The following is a 27,950-nucleotide window of genomic DNA, read 5'->3' as shown; positions in this document are numbered from 1 at the left end:
TCCTGCCTCGTCTTGCTTTTCGTCCTTTCCTTCCTCGTCTTGTTTTTCTGCCTTTCCTGCCCCGTCTTGCTTTTCGTCCCTTCCTGCCTCGTCTTATTTTTCTACCTTTCCTGCCTCGTCTTGCTTTTCGTCCTTTCCTTCCTCGTCTTATTTTTCTACCTTTCCTGCCTCGTCTTGCTTTTCGACCTCTTCTACCTTTCTTGCCTCGTCTTGTTTTTCTACCTTTCCTGCCTCGTCTTGCTTTTCTACCTTTCCTGCCTCGTCTTGCTTTTCGTCCTTTCCTTCCTCGTCTTGTTTTTCTACCTTTCCTGCCTCGTCTTGCTTTTCGACCTCTTCTACCTTTCTTGCCTTGTCTTGTTTTTCTACCTTTCCTGCCTCGTCTTGCTTTTCTACCTTTCCTGCCTCGTCTTGCTTTTCTACCTTTCCTGCCTCGTCTTGCTTTTCGTCCTTTCCTTCCTCGTCTTGTTTTTCTACCTTTCCTGCCTCGTCTTGCTTTTCGACCTCTTCTACCTTTCTTGCCTCGTCTTGTTTTTCTACCTTTCCTGCCTCGTCTTGCTTTTCTTCCTTTCCTGCCTCGTCTTGCTTTTCGTCCTTTCCTTCCTCGCCTTGTTTTTCTTCCTTTCCTTGCTTTTCTTCCTTTTCTTGCTTTTCTTCCTTTCCTACCTCTTCGACCTTTTTTTCCTCGTCTTGCTTTTCGCCCTTTCCTGCCCCTTCGCCCTTTCCTGCCTCGTCTTGCTTTTCGTCCTTTCCTTCCTCGTCTTGTTTTTCTTCCTTTCCTGCCTCGTCTTGCTTTTCTTCCTTTCCTGCTTCGTCTTGTTTTTCTTCCTTTCCTGCCTCGTCTTGCTTTTCGTCCTTTCCTTCCTCGTCTTGTTTTTCTTCCTTTCCTGCCTCGTCTTGCTTTTCGTCCTTTCCTTCCTCGTCTTGTTTTTCTTCCTTTCCTGCCTCGTCTTGCTTTTCGTCCTTTCCTTCCTCGTCTTGTTTTTCTTCCTTTCCTTGCTTTTCTTGCTTTTGTTCCTTTCTTTACTTTTCTGCCTTTCCTGCCTCTTCGACCTTTTTTTCCTTTTCTTGCTTTTCGCCCTTTCCTGCCCCTTCGCCCTTTCCTGCCTCGTCTTGATTTTCGTCCTTTCCTTCCTCGTCTTGTTTTTCTTCCTTTCCTGCCTCGTCTTGCTTTTCGTCCTTTCCTTCCTCGTCTTGTTTTTCTTCCTTTCCTCGCTTTTCTTCCTTTGTTTGCTTTTCTTCCTTTCCTTGCTTTTCTTCCTTTCCTGCCTCTTCGACCTTTCTTTCCTTTTCTTGCTTTTCGCCTTTTGCTGCCCCTTCGCCCTTTTCTTCCTTTTCTTGCTTTTCGGCCTTTCCTGCCTTTTCGCCCCTTTCTTCCTTTCCTACCTCGTCTTGCTTTACGGCCTCGTCTACCTTTCCTGCCTCGTCTTGCCTTTCGCCCTTTCTTGCTTCGTCGCCCTTTTCTGCCTTTTCGACCACGTCTTGCTTTCTTTCCCTTACGACCCCTTCCTGATTTACGACCTCGGCTGCCTTTGCGACCTTTACTAGCTTTTCGTCCTTTTCTGCCACCTCGTCCTCGTTTAACTTTTTTGCCATCGACGTATTCCCAATCATATTCCCATCTTTCTGTTAGAAATATATAATTCAGAAATTGAAGCTGAACGACGTTAAATTGGGTTGACCTGATATGCTATTTTAAATAGTGATATATGTATAGATTTTTTTTTTATTTCAAAAGATTAATCGTCTGTAGTCTTGTAAATTATTTCATTTCAAATTTCGGATTACTTTGTCATCAGAGAGACGCAAAATCTCAAAGTATACACCCCGAAAAGTACCCACAGATCATGCGCCACACTCACACCCTTCTCGCTTTACAAATTTTATTATGAGCGGATCTCGGTAAAACATTTCAAAATATTTGAAGACAAACTACTCTTACCTTTTCTTACTCGTCTTCTACCTCCTCGACTAGCTGTTTAAAATAACAAACAATAAAGAATGTCAACAAGAAATGCTGTATAAGGATCGCATTAACAAATTTGGAGAATAAGCTACGAAAAGTACTAAAGGAATTAAACGGTTCGGTTGAAAACTGGTTAAATACGACGAGTATAGGAATGTAAAAATAATTTTATGAAAACAAAGTCATCCAATATCAACTCACCTTTTTTTCCTTTCCTTCCCTTTCGGCCTTTTCTTCCCTTCCTTGCTTTTCGTCCTTTCTTACCTCGTCGGCTTTTTCTGCCTCGTTGCCCTTTTCTGCCTTTTCGAGCCCGTCTTGCTTTCTTTCCCTTTCGACCTCTTCGTGCTTTCCTGCCCCGTTGGCCTTTTCTCCCTTTCCTGCCCCGCTTGCCTTTGCGGCCTTTACTAGCTCTTCGTCCTTTTTGTCCGCCTCGTCGTCGTTTAACCTTTTTGCCATCGACGTATTCCCAATCATACTCCCATCTTTCTATTAAAAATATATAATTCAGAAATTGAAGCTTAAAGGCTTTAAACCTCTTTTATGAGGAGTCAATAAGAAATATAATTTTCTGGTAGGCATCGATCAACAAACAGCAAAGCGAGTTTAAAATGGCAGGTTTAACCTTTATATTAAAAAACTTAACTAACCTACTCTTCGTCTTCGACCTTTACCTTTACTGGCTGTAATAAACAAATCATAATGTCATCAACATTTGTCAATTTGAAAAATGTTATATTTAGTGTAATCGTAGGCCAGATAAAGATAAACTGAAACTAACATATGATCTGTAGATTGATGTGTACAGATTCTGAAACATAAGACCGTACAATCAATACGATTTAAAGGATTTTAACATATTTACCCTTTCGTCCTTTACTGCCCCTTCGACCTCGTCTTGCCTTCCTTCCTTTTCGACCTTTCCTTCCTTTTCGACCTTTCCTTCCTTTTCGACCTTTTCGTCCTCTCCTAGCTTTTCGTCCTTTCCTAGCTTTTCGACCTTTTCGACCTTTCCTAGCTTTTCGACCCTTTCGTCCTTTCCTTCCCTTTCTGCCCTATCGCCCTTTCCTGCCTCGCCTGACTTTTCGACCTTTCCTAGCTTTTCGTCCTTTTCTTCCGCCTCGTCGTCTTTTCACTTTTTTGCCATCAACGTATTCCCATTCGTATTCCCAATTTTCTGTTGAACAGATATAATAAAAATTAGTTGCGTTGAATGGACTCTTGGTTTTAAAGTTGATCAAAAAACATGATAAAATGTTTACTGTAGAGTAAATAATTTTGGGATTGCCGTCTTCGGTCGAATAAATGTTGGTTCACAAAATAAAACAAAGAAAAATGAATATTTTGGAACCAAAATAACTTTACCTTTTCGGACTCGTTTGCCATTTCGACCTCGTCGACTTGCTGTTAAAATAAACGACATACAATTAATAAAATGAATACTAATACTGTCTAAAAGTCGATTCATGGTCAAATCCAATACATAATACGTACAGGGACATAAAATAGGTGTAACTGGTGAAAACAGACCATTAATTACAATAAAAAAAAATAACCTCAGAAAGTAAAATAAAACATAATAACATTAAAATAAATATTTACCTTTTCGTCCCTTTCTGCCTTTTCGACCTTTCCTAGCTTTTCGTCCCTTCCTTCCCTTTCTGCCCTTTCGTACTTTCCTTCCTCCTCTGCCTTTTCGACCTTTCCTAGCTTTTCGTCCCTTTCTTCCGCCTCGTCGTCGTTTAACCTTTTTGCCATCAACGTATTCCCATTCATATTCCCAATTTTCTATTAAAAGAATATAATTCAGAAATTGAAGCTTAAAGGCATAAAACCGATATTATTTACGTCAATATAATATTGAATTGGAGTGATCTTGATGAAAGAATGAACAGAAGTCGATTTGTTTATAAATTCTATTTTTAAGCATCCAGAAAAGAGTCCATAGACCATGTGCCACACCCTCAGCCTAATATTTTCTGCCTTCACTTCTCTGCAGACAAATATTTCAAAACAAATTATATTTACCTTTTCTTACTCGTCTTCTACCTCCTCGACTAGCTGTTTAGAATAACAAACAATAAACAATTTTAACAAGGAATACTGTTATAATCTGATTTACAACTTGGCTATAAAATATACTAGAAGAATTAAACGGGTCTGTTGAAAATAGGCTAAATATGTAAGGTATAGGAATGTAAATATAAAATAAAACAATTATATAAAAACAATAAAAAACATTATTTACTCACCTTTTCTTCCTTTCCTGCCCCTTTGAACTTTTTTTCCTCTCCTTGCTTTTCGCCCTTTCCTATCTCGTCGACCCTTTCTACCCTTTCTGGCTCCCCTTACTTTTCTCGCTTTTCTCGCTTTCCTGCCTCGTCGACCTTTACTACCTTTTCTCGCTTTCCTGCCTCGTCGACCCTTTCTACCTTTACTGCCTTTCCTACCTTTTCGGCCTTTGCGTCCTTTTCGGCCTTTGCGTCCTTTTCTGGCTTTTCGACCTTTCCTGCCTCTTACGCCTTTGCGTCCTTTTCTGGCTTTCCTGCCTCTTCGACCTTTGCGACCTTTTCTGCCTTTGCGTCCTTTTCTGGCTTTTCGGCCTTTGCGTCCTTTTCTGCCTTTTCTGCCTTTTCGGCCTTTCCTGCCTCTTCCGCCTTTGCGTCCTTTTCTGGCTTTTCGGCCTTTCCTGCCCCGTCGACCCTTTCTTCCTCGCCTTGCATTTCGTCCTTCCCCGCCTCGTCGACCTCTGCTTGACGATGACCCATCTATAATTTTGAAATTTGGATCATAATAAGAGTTATGTATATTGAACTACTCCTATATGTGGAGGTTGTTTTCCTATATGTGTAGGTTGTTTTCAATCAGACGTAACGAATTACCGAGGTTCGTCCAGTATTTCTATGAAAATTATTCGTAGACACATCTACAAAGGCAAGACCACCCTCCACAAACACACCCCTACTTCTCACTGTACTCATAGCGAAGGTCTAAAATGACCTAATAATATACCAGCTCAACAAAACAAATAGAATACATTCAGGACAATAAAATATAATATAAAAACCGTTATCACGGTGTCAACACTAATCATTTCAATATTAAACTGAATAACTTCCGAAGGCCTAAATATAATTTCCCTAGTGCATGAGCATGGCGGTTGTCATAAAGTGGAGCTACAAGTAGTAGGTACCATCATAACACTTGTCATAACGTAATACCCACATTATTAGTTTACACTTGGACGAAATATTTAAGTAATACGAACTGATTGATTACCTGAAGAAGAGGAGCTGCTGCTACTGCCACTACTACTACTTCGACTGCTACTGCTACTACTGCTTGCTTTAAAAAGAAAATATTAGGCAAAATGTATGCACAAATTATATTTGATTTTCGTCAAAATTGAGGTTAAAGCAGAATAAGTTACATATTTTACACGAGTAGAATATTTGCAAGTGAAATTTTAAAGAATAAGAAAAATAACAAAACATACCACTAGAGCTTCCTCCATCTTCTACTAAATAAAGGAAACAAATATACAAAATAATATTTAATATACAGAACTATTGATTTAGTTGGATTTGAATATGTTCTGTTATAGTCACGCTCGCTCGTCTGCCTCCACTGGGATTTCACAGATTTGCTCAAATTAAGATAAACTCTGGTTTTAAATTATAGTCTTCAATAATACCATGTTACTTTCTAACCGGATATAAAGAAAATACATATTATATCAACTTAAATAAAGACTAGATTTAAACAGAAATCAATTTTCTTGTCTTTCTTCAACTTTTCAGCGTTCTTACTATATTATACAATTTGCATACCCATTCTTTAATAGGGAGCCGGTGTAGCTTAGTTCATAACACGCCGGTTCGTTAAAGGGCGTTTCGTGTTCGCGTTGTTTCCCCTTTGTAGTGGCGCCAGGCGGATTGCCTGGCACTAACAGCGTTTAGTTGTTCGGATGGGCCTGTGTACACATTGGCATGCAAGTAAAAGAACCCTATAACAGTTGGAATTCGAAATAAGAGTATGCCTTAGCGCCGCTGTCCGGGCAAAATTACCCTTATACACTCATGAGGTATGCTTATCTTCATTAGTCTAAATCTAGTCGACACAGACGTTGTGCCCGCAGCCGATCAATTTATGTATTTTAGTTTAACGGTTAGAGGGAGGCAACTCTCTTTATTAAAAAGGATGATGTAAGCAAGCGGGAAGCGTGCAAAAGAAAGATGGCGAAGTAAACAGCGGTCTCAAACTATTTGAAACCGTTGTCAACGGTATTAACGTTAAAGTTTTCCTATAGATGCTCAATGCTTATGTCACACGGTTAACGGATATTGAGTGTCGATGGCGAACTGTATAAGCTGCTAGTTTAAGGTCTCAATTCGTCGTGTCTATGTGAAAGGCTAACGGTAAACAAGACATCGGCTATTGAGTATTGGTAACGGCATGGCTGCAGTTTCAAGTTAAAGGGACGGTGACGCGTTTCAATACCGCTATGTACAAGGTTTAAGGTTTACTTATAAATCCTATGGTGGACAGAATAAAGAAATTTTATGGTTTAAATGTATTTACTTTATCGAGTTTACGGCCACCATATTAGTTTCAAATAGTAAAAATTATTGACTTCTCGCCATACATACGTATTGTCAAATGGTTGAAATAGAATAGCCGCTCATATAGACTGAATGAACGTTGTAAAACTGTTTCGTTTAATGGTTATTAAGTGACTTTCCATAGATTAAAGTGCATGACACGTCCTATAGTGTTTTGATAGTTTGTCTACAGTCAATTGTCGACAGTTTATCAACATGGATTCACGTAAAGACTTGATAATAGAACTTCGTAATAACAATAATGAAGATACGGTAGCAGAACGGGATAGCGATGATGATAGTACTTTACACACCAGTTCAAATAAATCAAGGCACACGAAGAAAAGTCACAAAAGTTCAAATTCGTCTAGTTCGTCAAGATATTCAAGTTCTATGATCCGAGCAAGGGAAAAGGCCAAAGTTGCAGAACTGCTGACTGAACAGGCGATGTTGTCTAAAACTCAACAAATTCAGAAATTAGAACTTGAAGTGAAAATCGCTAAAGCTCAAGCCAGAGAGAAGGCTTTCCGTGAAATCGTTGATGAAGATAATGTAAACAGATTGTCAAACGAATATATTGTTCTTTCAGAAGTCAACGGATCCTCAAGTAACAGTGATCATTCTAGTACGGTAAAACCAAGTGATCTTCCACATACAGCCATACCGCCATTGATATACATGTAAATGATAAACAAACAAGTGCAAGTAATTTAAATCAACCCATCTCGAGTACACCGCTTATTTATCGTCAACCGCGAGAGCAAACCCTGCCTTACTGCACAAAGAATACCACACCGCAAGGCCAACGTCTTAACCCCATAGCCAATGAATTTCAACCGACAAACACTGAATGTTTGGATTCAACACAGTTACAGACAAGGTCAAACGAAAATCAGAATGCTACAAGCTCTAATATTCAACACGATGTGGTTTTGATGCATAGACAATTAATGGCTGCAATGACATTACCTCAACCGGAAGTAAATAAGTTTAAAGGCGACCCGATAGAATACACGCCATTCATTAAAGCCTTCAACGCAAGGATTCGGTCTAAAGTCTCCAACAGTGCCGATTGTCTCTATTATCTTGAACAGCACTTAGAAGGAGAGCCTAGACATTTAATCGACGGATGTTTACATCTAGATCCCGAAGAAGGATTTGAAGAAGCGTTACAACTTTTGGATCAAGAATATGGCGACCCATACAAGCTTTCAATATCGTACACAGACAAAGTTCTTAATTGGTCCTTAGTTAAAGAAGATTCGTCAGCATTAAAGAAATTTTCTCTGTTTCTCATCAAGTGTAGAAACGCCATGAGTAGTTTATCTTATATGTTAGTCTTGAATCACCCACCAAATATGCAGTGCATTGTACAGAAACTCCCATACAGTCTTCAAGCAAGATGGAGAGAACGTGTTGTCCGAATGCGAAAGGTTGAAATGAAAACTGCATTATTCACTGACCTGGTAGACTTTATAAAGGATGCTGCAGAAGCTGCAAACGATCCCATATACGGTAAAGACGCTTTGGTGAAATCGAGTTCAACGAACAGTCAAGCTACTAAACCACATTATCAGCATAAAGATTTACACGGACATGGTAGGAAACCGTTTATACCCAAACAGAAAAGCTTTGCTACAAATACGAGTTCAGTATCGTCGAATTCCGGGTGCTCAAACGGGACTGGGTACAAAAATCAGTTATCAGAAGTTGGACTAAGCTGTAAACTTTGTAAGGGCGCTCATGGTTTAGATAATTGCCCAACCTTTGCGAAGAAAACAATGGAAGATAAGAAGACTTTCTTGGTAAACAATAGACTCTGCTTTAGTTGCTTCGGAACAAATCACATGGCTAAGGGATGTTTACAAAGGGCCACATGCAGTAAATGTCAAAAGAAACATCCAACAACTTTACATATTGATGGATTCAGTCTTCAAATGGTTGATAATCATCTTGAATCGTCTAAGGCTAGTGAAAATACAGCTAACTTGATATCAGATGTTATTCCTAAAACAGTGTGCAATGTAACCAGATCAGTAAACTCTATTATTTTACAACCCATCCTTCCAGTACGTTTACAGTGGAAAGATAAAATGGTTATTACGCTTGCCTTTTATGATAATGGCAGCAGCGGTTGTTTTCTACTAAAAGACACCCAGACGAAATTAAATGCCAAAGGAGTCTCAACGAAAGTACAACTGGGCACCATGCATGGTCAAGACATGTTAGACTCAGAAATGATAAATAACCTGTTGGTGCTTGACATCGATGGCAATAATGGAATAGAATTACCTAAAACGTACACAGTAGGTGAAATACCCGTCACACTCTCACAGGTTCCTACACCAGAAATCGTTAGTAAATGGGAACACCTTCAAGATATAGCAAAGAAAATCCCTCAACTTATTCAAGGATGCGACATTGGGCTTCTCATCGGTAGTAATTGTCCCGTAGCTCTAGGGCCGTTAGAAGTAAAACCTAGTGAAGGAAATGGACCATTTGCTATGCGCTTGCCTCATGGTTGGACCGTGTGTGGGCTAGTTGCCGTAGAAGAATCTTTGTCAACAAACGAAGTCTCAGTAAATCGCATAACTGTTAGAGAAGTAGAAAGGTTCAAGGAAATATTCTCACCGCAAACAGTTCTTGAAATGTTCGAAAGAGACTTTAACGAGGATCCGATCAATCAAAACTCAGAAGAATATGGTTTGTCTCAAGACGACAGGAAGTTTATAGAAATTGTCAATGATGGTATAAGTAACGTAAACGGCCACTATCAGATCCCACTTCCTTTTCGTAAAGAGCATATTCTCTTCCCAGATAACCGACTTCAAGCTGTTAAACGCTGTGAATGGCAGAAGAAAAAGATGTCAAGCGATTCTCAGTATTATGAACATTATAAACGTTTTATTCAAGACTATCGATAAGGGTTTTATCGAGAAAGTTCCTGAAAATGCCTCACCGGAACCAGGACATTCGTGGTATCTTCCTCATCATGGGGTCTACCACCCTTGTAAATTAGACAAGATACGAGTCGTGTTCGATTGTAGCGCGCAGTACCAAGGTATCTCTTTGAATAATCAGCTACTACAGGGCCCAAACCTGACAAACTCATTGATTGGTGTATTAACTCGATTTCGGGACGAACGTATCGCATTCATGGGAGACATCGAATCAATGTTCCATCAGGTAATGGTCCCACCTCGCCATCGAGACTTTCTACGACTTCTATGGTGGAAGGACGGCGACATTGATAACGACTTAGAGGAGTTCCGTATGTGTGTACATCTGTTTGGAGCTGCCTCATCCCCCAGCTGCTCAAACTTCGCATTAAAGAAGACTGCGGATGAATCAGAAGAAGAGTTTGGTAAAACTGTCGCAAATGTTATTCGTAATAACTTTTATGTAGACGATTGCCTCAAAAGTGTCAAGACTCCAGAAATCGCTAAAGACTTAATACGAAGGTTACAAGGTGCATGCCTTAAAGGCGGATTTAGGTTGACCAAGTTCATCTGTTCTGATAAAGAGGTTCTTGAATCTATTCCAGAGGACGAAAGGGCTAAGGAAGTTCGGGAGTTGGATTTGAATTTAGACCTACCAGTAGAACGAGCGCTTGGCGTAAAATGGGTTGTTTCATCGGACACTTTTGGTTTCACAATCACCTTAAAGGACAGACCTTTAACTCGCAGAGGTATCTTATCCATGGTATCGTCAATCTATGACCCACTCGGATTTGTTTCCCCGTTAACAGCCAAACGAATATTACAGGATTTATGCCGCCTTGATCTTGATTGGGATGACGCTATACCAGTGGAGTATCAACGACAATGGTTAAACTGGAAAGATAATCTTCTGGCTTTAGAGAAGATAGAGATTCAACGATGTGTTAAACCGGTTGAATTTGGACCTATACTATCAAAGCAAGTTTATGTATTTTCGGATGCAAGTTCTACAGCGTATGGAGCGGTTGCTTATCTTCGACTCAAGGATAATAACGATCGAATACACTGTTCATTTTTACTAGGTAAAAGTAGACTCGCACCCATAAAGACAGTTACTATACCGAGACTCGAACTAACGGCCGCTACAGTATCAACACGCATTGGCCAACTGTTGTTAAATGAGTTGACTGATAAACCGGATTCTGTCTTTTATCACACAGACTCAACTACTGTCTTAAGATACATTCATAATGACCAACGACGATTCAAAATCTTTGTTGCGAACAGAGTTCAAACGATTCGTAACTGCTCAGAACCATCCCAATGGCTGTATATCGACACTAAAAGTAATCCAGCTGATGACGCCTCACGTGGTTTAACAAGCTTAACATTCCTACAGTCAAACAGATGGCTTAAAGGTCCCGAATTCTTATGGAAGCCAGAAGAGGAATGGATCAAACAACCAGTGTTACCTGGACTAATTCCCTCATCAGATCCTGAAGTAAAGGATGAAGTTTCTAATTGTGTAACGAACGTAACTTGTTCTGATAATAATCCTGTGAAGTTGTTTATTGAACACTATTCAGATTGGCACAGATTAAAACGTGCTGTTGTTATATTTTTACGGTTTAAATCAATTCTACTGCGTTTGAGTAAGGACAGAAAAGATCATAATCATTTAAATAGATCAGAAGAAGCCTTTATGACTGAACGGAGGAAATCCTCATTCAGATCCTTAAACTTACCCATAACTGTATTAGAAATGGAGAAAGCAGAAAGTAGTATTTTTAAGTACGTTCACGAACATCAATACGCTGAAGAACTTAAAGTTCTTAGATCAACAGACTTCAATCAGAATAATCGTCGCCAACAGTTTAAGTGCAAAAAGTTGTTAACGAAGAATTTGTCAAATTTATGGAAGCTCGATCCAGTTATCGATAATGGTGTTCTCCGCGTTGGTGGACGGTTAGACAGAGCCGACGTCTCGGAATCCTTAAAGCACCCTGTAATCGTTCCCAGAAAGGGTCACTTAACAGAACACATCATTCGCCATGCTCATCAACGACTTGCTCATGCAGGAAGAGGTCATGTTCTAGCATCGCTACGAGAAAAGTATTGGATAATAGGAGCCAACGCCGCAGTACGCCAGGTGATAACTAAATGTGTTCCCTGTCGACGCAACCGAGCTAAACCAAACATACAGAAAATGGCGGATTTGCCAGCCGAAAGAGTCAACCCCTCACCACCGTTTACCTACGTGGGATTAGATTATTTCGGACCGTTCTATATTAAGGATGGACGACGTGAACTTAAACGTTACGGAGCTATTTTCACTTGTCTAGCTAGCAGAAGTATTCACATCGAAGTTTCGAACTCTTTGGAAACGGATTCATTCATACAAGCTCTTCAACGTTTCATAGCCCGAAGAGGACCCGTTAGACAGATACGAAGTGATAATGGATCCAACTTCATTGGTGCCGAAAAGGAGCTTCGTCAGGCATTAGATGAAATGGACAAGGATAAAGTTAGAAATAAATTACTGCATTTCAACGTTGATTGGATATTCAACCCCCCAACCCCAAGCCACATGGGAGGAATTTGGGAGCGCCAAATTCGCTCAATTAGAAAGGTCTTCAATTTTCTCCTCAAGGAACATGGAAGATGTCTAGATGATGAATCGTTTAGAACTTTAATGTGCGAGGTCGAACAAATCTTAAACTCTAGACCTCTTACATTCTTTTCTTCTGATAAAGACGATTTAGATCCCTTAACGCCCAATCACATCTTAACTACTAAGACTCAAGTTGTTTTATCACCGCCTGGATGTTTTCAACGTGAAGATCTATATCTACGTCGCAGGTGGCGCAGAGTCCAGTATCTCGCCAATCTGTTTTGGACCCGATGGAAGAAGGAGTATATGATATGTTTACAGGAACGCAATAAATGGTGTCATCCTCAACGTAATATCCAGATTGATGATATTGTTCTTGTGTGTGATGACAGTCTCCCTAGAAACGAATGGATAATGGGAAGAATCGTTTCAACAGAAACTGATAATAAAGGACTAGTTAGAGCTGCTAAAATTAGAACGTCAACCACTCAACTACGCCGACCTATTGCTAAATTGGTTCTACTACTTGAGAAGGAAGATGGTGATTAACGTGTTAAAGTGACTTTTAAGTGATTTAATGTTTAATAGTATTTAAATGACTTTAATGGTATTACGGTTTAACGTGGACAATTTTTAATGTGTTTAAACGGCTGCAGTTATTAAGACTGAATATTAGTTTGTAAATTGATTTCCTAATTTAGGGACCGGGTATGTGCCCGCAGCCGATCAATTTATGTATTTTAGTTTAACGGTTAGAGGGAGGCAACTCTCTTTATTAAAAAGGATGATGTAAGCAAGCGGGAAGCGTGCAAACGAAAGATGGCGAAGTAAACAGCGGTCTCAAACTATTTGAAACCGTTGTCAACGGTATTAACGTTAAAGTTTTCCTATAGATGCTCAATGCTTATGTCACACGGTTAACGGATATTGAGTGTCGATGGCGAACTGTATAAGCTGCTAGTTTAAGGTCTCAATTCGTCGTGTCTATGTGAAAGGCTAACGGTAAACAAGACATCGGCTATTGAGTATTGGTAACGGCATGGCTGCAGTTTCAAGTTAAAGGGACGGTGACGCGTTTCAATACCGCTATGTACAAGGTTTAAGGTTTACTTATAAATCCTATGGTGGACAGAATAAAGAAATTTTATGGTTTAAATGTATTTACTTTATCGAGTTTACGGCCACCATAGACGTTAACCCCCATTTCATATCACTTCATTCTTTACGTCGTGTCACGAATAAAAGACTAGTTGCCTAATATTAGCCCTTTAGTGTAGCACAATTCTGTCCTTGTGAGACATTATACCCTTCAAATCTATTTGAATATACAATTTTCTTACCGTATTCATATGAGACAACTATTTAAAAAACAATAAAAAAGAGATAGATGATTAGTTAGACACGTGTCACTGCGCCGCTGTTTTCTGGGGCGTCCTTATAAAACCTTTTTTCCCTTTAAGATATCCCTTTACATGGATGGTCTTATTTCAAGAAAAATTGGGCAATGAGGTACACTAGATATATTAGTTTTACCAAAATGTATAAAGACTATGAAATAGAAAACATTTTATTTACCTTTTCGTCGTCGTCTTACTCTTCTTCGTTGTTCTGTGAAAGAAGAAAAATTTAGATATATTTATTTGTATACATGTATATCAGATATTATTTTTTCATTAATAGCGAAAATTTAAATATGAAAAATTAATGTGTCATTAAATTTAAAGGATATGATGACAATCAATGATATCAATTTATATCAAAATAAATTGGTTTACTCACGCGCTTCGGTATCTGAAAAGACAAAATAAAAGAATTATTAAATAAAATATTAACGGTGAAATAACCGAGTATTACAACAAATTATATAAATTATCATGTATTCTCATTAGCATGCCTATTATCAACAATCTAGATAATCGGATGGCTGAGATATTGAATGGATTAAACAAATGTTATCAACGAGCAATGGTACTTTACACTATTTCTTGTCAACATTTCAAACATTCATATCTGAATAAATGGAATCTGACTGAAATATATTCGTTTTTTATTATCCATTTTTCTTTTCTTATTATAGCAACAGCGTCCAATCTGAATCTTACACAATGCATCTTTAACATTATAAAAACAAAGTAGAAAGGTTTCTTACCTCCTAAGATTGAAGCAAGTACAACCAGTCCTAATAAAAGGACGGTTACTGTGAACGTTCTCATCTCAGATCTCTAAGATCTCAGACCACCAGAACAGATCTTGATATTCTATACTAACAGATCAAACACCCTGATTTTACCAAGAAAATTTGAGTCTTTTATATGATGTCTTGTGATTCCTTGAATGGTTTTACGTCATAAACAACTAAAATATGATTATTTTCTGTAATTCATTGGCTTTATACGTTATGTTTTTTTTATATACAATTTACTCGAACAATAATAGATCAGTTAGCGTGTCGTATTGAAGTCACCATCTGGTCAGTTTATAGTGACACTGAATGTCAAAGAATGTCTGAATATTGCCAATTTTGCTGATATTTTGATCAATAATTAATTAACGATTTTAATTTATGGACCTTTCTACGTCGGGCTGCTTTTTGACAAACAACACGTTTTGGAGAATTCTTTTTTTTAAAATCAGTTATATTATCTAGTCTAGGCTGATTTTCCCCCATACAGGTGAATATCGTTATCTTAAAGACCAATTTGATAATTGGCCACCTGAAGATTTCCTCAAGATCACGAGATGTAAACAGGGTTAGGGCACGTGATAGTTGCCGAGGATTGTGGGTTAAGTTTAGGAATTTGAGGTAGAGGTTAAATCTCTACATTAGCACTGACCTAGGATGATGAAAATTAGTTCGTGATATAACCTAGTTTTATAGAAATATACAAAAATAGATTAAATTTATATACAAAGTTGGTTTCGCTTTTTCTTTTAATGTGAGGTGGGGAGGGGGGGCGTCGATGGTCTTCCTTAGGTGGTCTTCTGATATTTTTGTTTCTGATATTTTGTTTCCTACTTCCCTACTGATTTTCTTAAAGTGTGTCTGTTCCACTATCCCCGGGGTTAGGGCTAGTGATTCTATATCTAGTTGATTTTATATACTAAGGGTTAGGGCTAGAGTTTGATATATTCTTGGATTTGGGTTAGGGTGAGGACTGGTTTTATTCAGATTTTTATTTTTAGAATATGCAATTATAAGTCTCTGTGTGAAGATTTTCGAGTGATTTTCCCGGAGATCAATATAATAGTGCTTTCTGCTGATTTTGGATGCAATTGCTGCTGTTGCGCTAAATGGGACTACAAAGGGAGCTATTGCTCGAGCAGTGGCGGCGCCAGCCGTCGGTGATTTGAGGGGCAAAGCTGGGGCAAAGTCCAAGGTTAAGGGGGCAAAGGCACGAGCTTCAACTAGGGTTAGGGGGCCTCCCCCTGAAAATTTTGAAAAACAGGTTGCCGGAAATGCAGCCTGGCAGTATTTCAGGCACTGATCGATGAGGTAAAGTGTCAAACGAACGGACTTGCGAATCACGACGAATCCCACTCACGAGCGTCAAAGTAGGGAGTCCTCCCCCAGAAAATTTTAAAAAACAGACTGCCGGAAATGCTTTCTTACAGTATTCTGTCAGGCACCGTTCGTCGAGAAAAATATATCTGGCCAGATACCGTTCGTCGCCTGATCACTAGGTTATCCGACTAGAGAACAAAATGTCAAACGAACGGACTTGCGAACCTCAACGAATTCCCCTTGTCAGCGCCAAAGTAGCGAGTCCATTGGGGATCTCGCCAAGAAAATTTTGAAAAATAGACTGTCGGAAATGCTCTACAACATGCAAGTTTATGATTGAGTGGGGATGTGGGATTTATTTACCGTAGTAGGTATTGATTACCGAAACGCATCACAAATACTTTTTTTTATTTTCTAAAATTATGGGTCGGGGGGCAAACAGAGGGCAGACCAGATTAATGGGGGGGGGGGAAATGCCCCCCTTGCCCCCCCCCCCCCCCTGGCGCCGCCACTGTGCTCGAGCCGTATGAATATAACTTGTAAATCCAGAATTTTTCTCTGTTAGGCTGTTGTTTTCAATTGTCAATCCAGAATTTTCTTTTGTCGGTCTAAACGTTTTAATTTCTTCTGGAATTTCAGAGTCGTTCTTAGTCTTTTCGTTTGGTGTGGCAATGAGATCAGAACATGGGCTAGGTGAGAGCGACGCAATGACGCGCTTTGCGTCATGGTTTTGATGTAGATATTCATAAGGTGAATGTCTTGACTGAGTTCAATGATTAACATTTCCCACTAAGGCTAAGCCGAGCTAAGCAATTACTTTGGTCGATGCCTTGGAACAAGGTAACTTTATTTAAACTAATGAAGAGTGATGAAACTTAGTGTATAGTTTCACTACCAAGTACTTCAAAACCTTGACCGAGTTTGGTAGTGAACATTTTATGCTTAGACTAAGTATAGATAATCAACTTATATGTAAATATTGTATGTTTATTTCCCCCTTTATTCTCCATTTGATCGAGAAACATTATAATATATTTGGGGACAATAATAATTTTACCCTCTCTATTTGCTGAAATATGAACTAGTCTGCACAGGTTTAGGGGAAGCGAAAGCCGATGATCTGCTATATTTTTGGTATGCACTTAGATAATTCCCCACCCTCACCCCGCCCCGCCCAAGAAGTGTCGCCTCCGCGTATATCAACCTCGCCCCCCCCCCCCAATGTGAGGGTCTTATATCTCGTGACCTTGAGGAAATCTGCAGGTGGTCTTTTGGTATATAGATCTAACCATATGTTCCTCTACAGTGCAGACATGTAAAACGTAATTTTGAATTATAAAAAACGAAATGAAATGGGATCTGTGTTTCATTCAGATTGGTATACAGACTACATTCTTAGAATGTAACCTTATTTAACATAGATTGAAAAATGGCATATTTAGTTTGCGGGCCCTCTAGAAGATACAATGTTTTATCCAATTTTGATGAAACTTAAAACATACAGTATGTTTATACCCTAAAGACATCGGTTCCTTCCGATATTTGCGCGTATCAGACAATGACTTTCTGGATTAGGCCTTGATATTTATATCTGACCCTTAAAGCTTGTGTACGCTTTACAGGTCACGATTGTTATCCGATTTTGATGGCACTTAAAATATATGTTTTTATTTTATGATCAGTAGTGGAATACCGCATTTTATCAGCGAAATAAAAGTGTTATTCCACTGGCTAGCAGTAGTCCATGTTGTTTTTACCTGAAATGATTGTAAAATCATAAAATAAATAGAACATTTGTCGTTTTGTCGTGAATAACATATTTTATTTCATCTCTAAGCAAGAAAACGTTTATATTTTCACTCATGCTACGCATTCGTGAAAATATAAGTTTTCTTGCTTCTCGAAGAAATAAAATATGTTATTCACTCTAAAACGACAAATATCCTCTATATACCCATCAGTATTATTTAATTTCATCACCGTTACACCATAATTACGTTTCAGTTTGAAATGTCATGAAAATCGGACGGAAAACATTCTGTCAAAATATCCTCTCCCTTTACGCAAATAGTGTAAGGGCATGTAATACCAAGGTTCTGGGCCTTCTAGTGATTACAATCTTTGTCCGATTTATGTTAAAGTAGCCAAGTTTTTAACTCAGTATCAAACACAGTCTTCGGCATTGCAAGCACGAATTATTGTTTTATTTAAATCAACATTGATGCTATCTTATTGTAAAAAGATGGGCTTCTGGTATCCAATATTTAACACACAATGAAAATTTTAAGCTTGGCACACAAATCGCGTACCAGAATGCTTTAGAGCGCCCTTTGTAATGAAGTGACTGGATGAAGGAGGGAAGACTACAGGAGTAGACTGGGATAACCAGACGCCAAAGACTACTATTCAATTTGCAACCTTCTCGTATTTCGCCGTAAATAACTGATTATAAATTACAGTAAAAGCAGAAACGATAGAATGTAAATCAGTTTATATACATTCATATTATATTATTATATGCTTTGCGACCCATTTGTGTCCATTTCTAGATGCCAAAGAATAGCCATATAGCTACCTTAAGTATTGGGAGCCACGGTGGCTAAGTGGGTAAGACGCTGGCTTGCTAGCCTGGAGGTCGCGTGTTCTATGCATGCATTGGCCTAGAAAGTTCATCGGGATTTTCCGACGTGGTTTCCTCTTGTCAGTGGTACAGGACGGAAGGCATGGGACGAAAAACCGAGCTCCCGTGTATACATTGGCATGCACTTAAAAGATCCCTTGGCTGTTGGAATGCGATATAAGAGTAGGCCATAGTGCCGCTGCCTGGGAAAAATTTCTCTCATAGCACATTGTTTGGCGTATGCCCGTCTTCATTAGCCCAGTCGGAGCAAAAGAGTAGGACGTTAAACCCCCTTTCATTTCATTCCATTTCATTAGTCCAGTCGGGGAAAAACAGTAGGACATTAAACCCCATTTCATTTCCTTTAAGTTACAAAGGTTCCTGGATACTAAAGTTGTGCCCCCAGCCTTTCAGCAAAATGTGAAATATGTACAAAGTTTGTGGCCCAACTTAAGGTCATATATTCCCCGTGTTCCTTCAATCTCTTGCAAAGTGAAGCGTACCGTCCATGGCAACCACTTGTATAACTTACATGCAGATATCATCAAGCTTAGTTTCTCTGGCTTTGTAGAATAATGGTAATGTCTGGACTTTCACGATGAATAACACTTAAAGAGAAGCCTCTCGGACTTAACACTGTTTTAATATATACTAAGCAGCATATCACTTGCCAAATGTTTTTATTTTATATTTGTGACCACATCTCCAACTTTACCTGAGCAATAAGGTTTATTCCCAAACACAGAATTGAACCCAGGAAATGTTCTCAAAAACGCAACCTGATTTCTGAGATGCACGTGCTGTTCACCGGGACCAGCCCTATAAAATGCACCCCCATACCTGGTTGAATCATTCACACTACAACGTCAGCAGCATGCCAGGATTCACGACAGCTCAGAGGAACCAGGCGCTTGGTTGCCAATCACTTCCAGGTCAATGTTCGGACTATTTACAGGCTTCAGCAACGCTTTCGGGCCATCAACATCACGGATGATCGCACCCGAACTGGTAGACCAAGTGTTACCGCAAGGCGACAATACCGCCATGTTGTGCGACAGCACGTGCAGAATCCCTTCACACAGGCATCTGAGACAGCACGTCAGACCGTGAGAAAACACGGAAGACCCATCAGTACCGATACAGTGTGCCGACGTCTCACCAGAGAGAACATCCATTGCTGTAAACCTTACTGTGGACCGATCCTCACCCCTCACCATCGATGTGAACGTCTACAGTTTGCCCAACAACACCAGAACTGGCGACACAGGCAATTCAGCACTATTCTGTTTACAGATGAGAGTCGGTATTGCGTATCAACTGCAAATGGCAGGACCAGAATATGGGGATGTCCAAGCATAATGGTTTGGGGTGGAATCGGCCTGAAGCAGAGAGTTGGTCCTGTGGTGTTCCAAAATCTTGGTCCAGGGAGAGGAAGCGGCATCACAGCAGTGCGCTACATCGATCAAGCTCTCAGAACCCACGTCATACCACATTTCGCACGTCATCGAAACAACGTTTTCCAGCATGACAACGCCCGTGCCCACACCGCCAGAGTTACACGGGACTTTCTACAGCAGAACGATGTCAAAGTTATGCACTGACAAGCCTTTAGTCCGAACTTAAACCCGATTGAACATCTTTGGGATGTTATTGACACTCGCGGTGGACACACCAGATACTGATGTACAGTCTGTGTACAGACTCTAAACCTTCTCGTAATGTCTTGGAATTGTGATGAATTAATCCCTAATGTGTCAACAAACTGTTCACAAAAAATTGCTTTGATCCATTTAGTAAGTCGTTTTCTAGAATGATTTGATTAAAGTGCCTCTCTGATTTTGAAATCGTACTGACGTTTTTGTTTTGTTTGCTGTTTAGTATAAATTGCCCTCACAAACTGATTGATCAATTCTGTATTATTAATTTATATTCATATTGATCATATATATCTGCTGATAATGGTCTCATACTATTACACTTTCAAAACTTTTCTTGTATGTAGACACAGTGAGCTTTCTTTTTAGTTTGTGGAATTCTGATTAAGACTTAGTGTAGCAATATTACGGAAATAGCGCCTGGTTAGTAGTGTCATTCTTCTGTAGTTTATCTGGTAACAACATTCTCCTCTTGTTTTCAAATTATGGTTAAAACACGTTGTTTTGCAGACCTATGTGACGTATCTAGACCCAACGTCGGTTGTCGAACCATCAAATTTAATATAGTAGACGCAGTTTGCATAATCCATATTTGGATAATTCTTTGCGCCATTGGGTATCATCAACCAATCAGCTAATTTTGATGTCAGGGATATAAAAGACCAGAAGTCCCCTCGGCTGACCTAAACCAATAAGAATTCTTATTTATTTCTAAGTCAAATGTTTATTAAGTCAATAGTTATAACAACGTGAACTTCAAAGATTAGAGAGCTGAACAATATACGTGCCAGGACAGTTATACCTAGACGATTAATGGCGAAACCAAAGAGTTTGTAGCAGGGATAGTGTTACATATTGGATTTGAACAAAAGCGGAAAAAATGACCGACAAATTGTGGATTGTGTGTAGACTATGCAGATTTATAATATAAGATATATTTTCCTTTGAGAGATACTGCCAAAAACAAACCCTAGCCCATCTTCTCGGTAATTAGGATTAGTATAGGACCAGTAAGAGAGCCAAATAAACAGTTCATACACGATGCCATGAATAATAAAGGGGTTGGTAGGAAAGACTATTTGGAATAGATTCCAATATCACGGAAATAAATATATAAATAAGGAAATACCAAAATTATTTTTAATAAAAAAATGTTTTCCTAAAAGCATAATTGGTTACATAAATAATATTATTAAAAAATATAAAATAATTGTAAAAAAAAGTTTTTTAATAACTATATACGATATTTCGAAAATGTCTGGATAGGAATGTTACAAGTTTTATAAGCTATTGCTGTAGACAAGATTTACATTCAACATTTTCTATTCTCAGTAATATTTTTAATTCTTATCAAAATAAATTATGTAAAAAAAAGGGAAATATTCTATGCATTTATATTTTTTCTAACCAAAATTCTACTTTTATCATCTGTCTGAAAATATAAAAACAAATATTTTAATTTTGATTCTCAGATTTCGCGTCGTATACCTCATAATAGTCCGGCAGCAGGTCAACAAACCTGGAAATATAGTCTACCTAATGTTTTTTGATGGATTATATATCTTTAGTTTGTGTAAATTCAGAATCCGGATCATGCCATCCTGGCACCCTTGGGGAAATTCAAATATTCAAGATGGCCGCCATGGGGCATTTTGTGGTTATTTACTTTAATTTAATGGGGCAAAATTCGGGACAGATTTTCTCGAACCTCAGTATGAAGGTGGTTTCTTTAAGAATTAGACCTGCTGAATCCAACGAGCTTGGATATTCCTCCTAAAAGTGACGACTAATTCCGCTAGGGGGCAAAATTCATGTAATGTATTGAAATATAGGTTTTCGTTGTCAATTACTTCGGATATGAACATAAAAACATGTTCTGAGCAAAAGGTATTCCAATCCGATGATATTGTTCCCCCTGTATTCTTATAAGGACACATATTATGCACGGTCAAACACCAACAACTATCGGACCATCGTCACTGGAATACTCGCAGTCGGTAGAACAGTCTGATTCTTCCCATTTCATCATTGACAGTTATTAGATCACTTAAACACGCCGGAAAAGCTGGGGTTTTGTATCCCGCTGGTGAACATTTCCATCCCTTATTCCCGGGATATTCTGGCCGAGAACAAGTGTCCAGACCAATCGCCTACCACAGCCCCTAACATTGTTTTGGACAAAAATATTTTATCGTTAATTACCTTCAGCTCATGTAAAACACTAACCGGATAGCGAGACTTGCATTGGGGTAATGGTTGTTCTCTTCGTCGATTTCCATGATTTTCAACTTCGACAGTGATCGTATTACCGCTAAATTAAACCGATTAGAATCAGTCACTCATTTACTGACTGAACAAGATTGACAAGCTTACACTGGGTAAACTATTTATAAAACGAAAAAATAAGAATAAATGTGTGATATCCAAAATGGCCACGTTTAGTTAAATACTACTGGGAATATTTCAAAATAAACATTGCGTGCATTAGCAGTCATCCTGAATCAATCAGTTATGTGTGCTGGTTTCATTAGATATGTATAGGTGATAAAATTTCAATTATCATGAATTTCTTAAATTTGTTTTTAGGAAATAATTTAAATTTTGGATATGATGTGTAGAAACAGCTATATTTAACGCCCGCTTCCACCGAAGTGATATCGCCAATGCATGCTGTTGTGAGTTACCAGTATTTTATGTAAAATGTTATAAAACCCCAGAAGTTACAATCAGCATTATATTTCTTATATAAAACGTAAAAATGTATATAGTTGTTTTCAATTCTCTCTTTCTTTTTTCAAAATCTTGTTCTTTTACTTTGCCATGAGGTTATTCAACACTCCTTTCCAAAAATCCTGACTCCACTCCTTATAATATTTCGTTGTCCCGGCGATTTGTCTCTGACGCATTCACATGTATGGGCTTTTCTACATCTTCAACAGGAAGGAGCGCGCTTGGATACCCAAAAGTCATGTAGCGTTCCATAAGGTAGATCTTAGTATTCTTTTTGTGGGTTTATATTTGAAAGGATAAAATCAGGAATGGCTGGGACAACATTTATTCATCGGCATGGTAGAACTGTACATCTCGAAAACAACTGCTCACCAAATATTTCTACGCCGTCACCGAATGTAGGGCGAAAGTTATTTTTAGTCTTTCTCTCCACTTTCCTTTTTCCCCCTTTTGCATGGCGATTTTTGTTGACTTTTTGGTGTAGAATCGAAGAAAAGGGTTTGAAAATACATTTTCTACCAGGTTTTGGTGAATATTCATGATTTTGAGGCGGAAGGATACAAGAGTTGAGAGGTTGGTTAGGTTGAAATGTAGGGTCCAAAATTGCATTTTCTTGTTTCTACTTCCAGCTGGTGTATCTCAAGTTTTTCATGGTGAACCTCATACATGCTTTTGGGCAAGAGTTTGCCACATGTTGCTCCATCTGTGGCAGAAAGCGTTCTACCCAACGAAAATTTGGGAAAAAGTTAGAGCCGGTCTAAGAGACGAGAATTAACATTGAAGTCAATGGGCAAACCTTTAGTGATCTGTGGCCATTTAGTTATAACAAGGTATGGAAACACATTAATGATATGAAGAATTGACAGACAAAACACTTAGTTCTTATGGAACTCAGACTAAAAAGTAAACGTATATCAAGAGCCCCCCCCCCCCCAGCATCCCCCGCCACACCGACCCCAAGCGCATGACATACTGCTTTCCTTTATACTATCCCATATACCATTCGTCCCATATACCATTCGACAAAACGTCAAAAAAAAACCCAGCCTACACAGGACGTTGACCACTGCGACGCTGTGGGTAGCCGTGTGTAAATTAAGTCAATGTGCAATCATATTTAACTTCGTGCAATGGACAAGGTATAGCCTTTTCTTTATTGAAGCCATGTTAGATGAAACAGCTTGCGATATCAATATATATACATGGAACATTTACAATTATAGGACAACCTGTACAAATTGACCCATCGTATGATTTGATTTTAAAGACTAAAAACAAAATCAATAATTTGCAATAGTTTTAATAAGTCATTATACATTCATTGTTGTCTTAATACAATGTTTTAACCTATCATTGTGACCATACGATAGTGTGAATTTAGCACCTTTCTATGTAGGCGTATCTTGTATTTAAACAATAGGCTATGTACAATTAAATAAAATATTTTCTAAAAATCGTTTCCAAAATCTGATATCGATCTATGTTTCAGTATCTTTATGCACAGAGATTCAAGTTATTCTTGAGATCAAAGATTAATTTATCACTGTCGTCATCGTGGTGGCTGCCTCGGTAACCTCGGTAATAAGGACGACCGTAATCGTAACCTGTTTCTGTAATAAAAGAAAAACAACAAAACTTAGTTTTTGGTTTGAAAAGAATGAAAGAAACATACCGGGCTATTTCATTTCACAGATAATTTTATCCATGCACTCGTACGTGTGTTAAATTTAAATTGCTATAGGCATGGCATGGTGAAGACCTATTGCGGCCCTATGCACTGAAAAAGTTATACCCCCACTATACTCCAATCACCACCACCGCATGTATGTACTTAATAGATACTAAACGGTAAGATAAATATTTATCTCTCAAAATGAAAAAGAAATATTTATCTCTCAAAATGAAAAAGAACCATTTATGCTAAAATCAAAATAGCGTTCAGCAGCGTTACTTTTGTGGTAAATCAGGCGCTGAAAAATATTTTGTAGGGCCCCACCATCTGCGCTTGGTACCACAAGCACACACTTAATAGTTAATATTGAGTTGGTCATAGGTCATTAAATACAAGGTGCCGAGAAATTTAATCATATTAGACAAAGCAGGGCCAACGGCTTTTGATAAAAGTTGAGGGCGAGGGACGTGCCGTTTTGAGACGGGTATTATATATAATAATTTTGTGCTTACCATATTCAACATCATCATAATCAGGTCTCATGTATCCTGAATATATAAATAGTATTCGGTGTTAAATTGTAATATTCTAAATCATTAGAAAATATTACATTTTCAGTAACAGAAATAACGAATACACAATAAGTTTATTATTCCCACAATTCCTTTAAAAACATATATAAGAATAGTACGGATATTTATGTTTCGCCCTTACTTTAAATTTTGTTTCAATGACAGGGATATATCCTAAATTGAACCCATATACTACAGATTGACACACGTGTGTACATGTTTTAAAACCACAGCGTTACTATGTAAATATGTATAAATATACTATACTGTCCATCTTTATACAATGACATTATTTATTAATAGTCCCAAGACGGACGAAAGGTACTTTAAAATGTTAAAATGTTATTAAACCAGTGTTGAAATCAGTTTGTCTCGGCATACCTTTTTCATCGTTTATCCATCCCAAACTTAGGCTGCCTATCTACAGCTAGCTCCGGCTGAGAATAGGCCCTGAGCTAATTAACCGACATTTTAATTCCTACATCGACGATTTTAGTCGAAAACACTGAGTATGCTTTTAGAAATTTTTAAAAGTATTTATTTCTCTTCTATTGTCATATTGAATGAAATTAAATATGTTTATTTAGCCGCTGTGTGTATGAAAGATGTCAAACTAATCAAAGTCGAATTACAAAATAGTCCTCTAATTATTCAATATGGCGGCGCCCATGAAACATAATATCACAGAGGCGGTTTTGTTTGCGAAAACAAATTTAGGAGTATCTAACCTTGTTTTGAAAGATAAACAGATTGAAACTCTAAAGACAGTTTACAATGGTAAAGAATTTATTGCAATATTACCCATAGCACATATTATATATCGCTTTTACGCGAGTGTCAGCGACATGGCGTGTTTACATAAAACACACGTGCTTGGGTTATTTTTACTCTGTTGTCTAAACAAACAGTGTATAGTCGGTAAGTCCCGCCCCAAAATGATCAAGTGAACGTTTTAAATGGTGGGTAATCAGTGCAGTGTCACATTCTGAGAAGTATGACGTAGATGGCTCGCTGCGTGCAGTATGTCGTTTACCGTGAAACAAAGTAGTGCAGTTTTACGGCTGTGCTAATATTTATGGATATATATATAATATCAGGAATATTGGCAACTGCAGCCAGATACAAAGTATTTTTCAGTGTCTGATTTACCACAAAATTAACGCCGCTGAAAGCTATTTTGATTTTAGTCCAAATGGTTCTTTTTCATTTTGAGAGATAAATATTTATCTTACCGTTTAGTATTCCCGCAATTCCTTTAAAACACCCAGAATTCAAAATACATATACCTATTAGTGTAGTTTTACTTTAAATACTTACGTCGTTTCCTGTATCTTCGTCGTGGATAATATCCATATCGTCGGTAATGTCGTCGTCGTCGTCGTGCTTTTCTGGCTCGCCTTGCTTTTCTTCCTTTCCTGCCTCGTCTTGTTTTTCGCCCTGTTCTACCTTTTCGACCTCGTCTTGCTTTTCGACCTTTCTTTCCTCGTCTTGCTTTTCGACCTTGTCTACCTTTCCTGCCTCGACTTGCTTTTCGACTTTTCTTGCCTCGTCTTGGTTTTCTACCTCGTCTAGCTTTCCTGCCTCGTCTTGCTTTTCGCCCTTGTCTTCCCTTCCTGCCTCGACTTGCTTTTCGTCCTTTCCTGCCTCGTCTAGCTTTTCGTGCTTTCTTGCCTCGTCTTGCTTTTCGGCCTCGTCTAGCTTTTCGACCTCGTCTTGCTTTTCGACCTTTCTTGCCTCGTCTTGCTTTTCGTCCTTTCCTGCCTCGTCTTGCTTTTCGTCCTTTCCTGCCTCGTCTTGCTTTTCGGCCTTTCCTGCCTTGTCTTCCCTTCCTGCCTCGACCTGCTTTTCGTCCTTTTTTGCCTCGTCTAGCTTTTCGTCCTTTCCTGCCCCGTCTTGTTTTTCGACCTCGTCTAGCTTTTCGACCTTTTTTACCTCGTCTTAGTTTTCTACCTCGTCTTGGTTTTCTACCTTGTCTAGCTTTCCTGCCTCGTCTTGGTTTTCTACCTCGTCTAGCTTTCCTGCCTCGTCTTGCTTTTCGCCCTTGTCTTCCCTTCCTGCCTCGACTTGCTTTTCGTCCTTTCCTGCCTCGTCTAGCTTTTCGTGCTTTCTTGACTCGTCTAGCTTTTCGACCTCGTCTAGCTTTTCGACTTCGTCCTTTTCGTCCTCGTCTTGCTTTTCGTCCTTTCCTGCGTCGTCTAGCTTTTCGTCCTTTCCTTCCTCGTCTTATTTTTCGTCCTCTTCTACCTTTTCGACCTCGTCTTGCTTTTCGACCTTTGTTGCCTCGTCTTGCTTTTCGTCCTTTCCTGCCTCGTCTACCTTTTCTGCCTCGTCTTGGTTTTCTACCTTGTCTAGCTTTCCTGCCTCGTCTTGGTTTTCTACCTCGTCTAGCTTTCCTGCCTCGTCTTGCTTTTCGCCCTTGTCTTCCCTTCCTGCCTCGACTTGCTTTTCGTCCTTTCCTGCCTCGTCTAGCTTTTCGTGCTTTCCTGCCCCGTCTTGCTTTTCGACCTCGTCTAGCTTTTCGACCTTTCTTACCTCGTCTTAGTTTTCTACCTCGTCTTGGTTTTCTACCTTGTCTAGCTTTCCTGCCTCGTCTTGGTTTTCTACCTCGTCTAGCTTTCCTGCCTCGTCTTGCTTTTCGCCCTTGTCTTCCCTTCCTGCCTCGACTTGCTTTTCGTCCTTTCCTGCCTCGTCTAGCTTTTCGTGCTTTCTTGCCTCGTCTAGCTTTTCGACCTCGTCTAGCTTTTCGACTTCGTCCTTTTCGTCCTCGTCTTGCTTTTCGTCCTTTCCTGCGTCGTCTAGCTTTTCGTCCTTTCCTGCCTCGTCTTATTTTTCGTCCTCTTCTACCTTTTCGACCTCGTCTTGCTTTTCGACCTTTGTTGCCTCGTCTTGCTTTTCGTCCTTTCCTGCCTCGTCTACCTTTCCTGCCTCGTCTACCTTTTCTGCCTCGTCTTGCTTTTCGGCCTTTCCTTGCTTTTCGCCCTTTCCTGCCCCGTCTTGCTTTTCGTCCTTTCTTGACTCTTCGACCCTTTCTGACTTTTCGACCTCGTCTACCTTTCTTGCCTCGTCTTGCTTTTCGAACTCTTCTTCT

General features: G+C 39.0%; 1 protein-coding gene across 1 annotated transcript; it reads right to left on the bottom strand.

Annotated features, from left to right (window-relative positions):
- Positions 1-147: 147 nt before the first annotated feature.
- On the bottom strand, positions 148-27,895 carry LOC126824303 (high mobility group nucleosome-binding domain-containing protein 5-like; the record flags this gene model as incomplete). Its single annotated transcript, XM_056101720.1, has 4 exons — positions 148-675; positions 1,087-1,296; positions 26,372-26,494; positions 27,797-27,895. Coding segments are annotated over 4 exons (960 nt in total), but the record flags the coding sequence as incomplete, so codon positions are not given.
- Positions 27,896-27,950: the final 55 nt, after the last annotated feature.

Source organism: Patella vulgata, chromosome 6 (genome assembly GCF_932274485.2).
Source record: "Patella vulgata chromosome 6, xgPatVulg1.2, whole genome shotgun sequence".
NCBI classification, from domain to species: domain Eukaryota; kingdom Metazoa; phylum Mollusca; class Gastropoda; family Patellidae; genus Patella; species Patella vulgata.
Note: the sequence above shows the minus strand (reverse complement) of the source record. Positions and strands in the feature narration are given on the sequence as shown.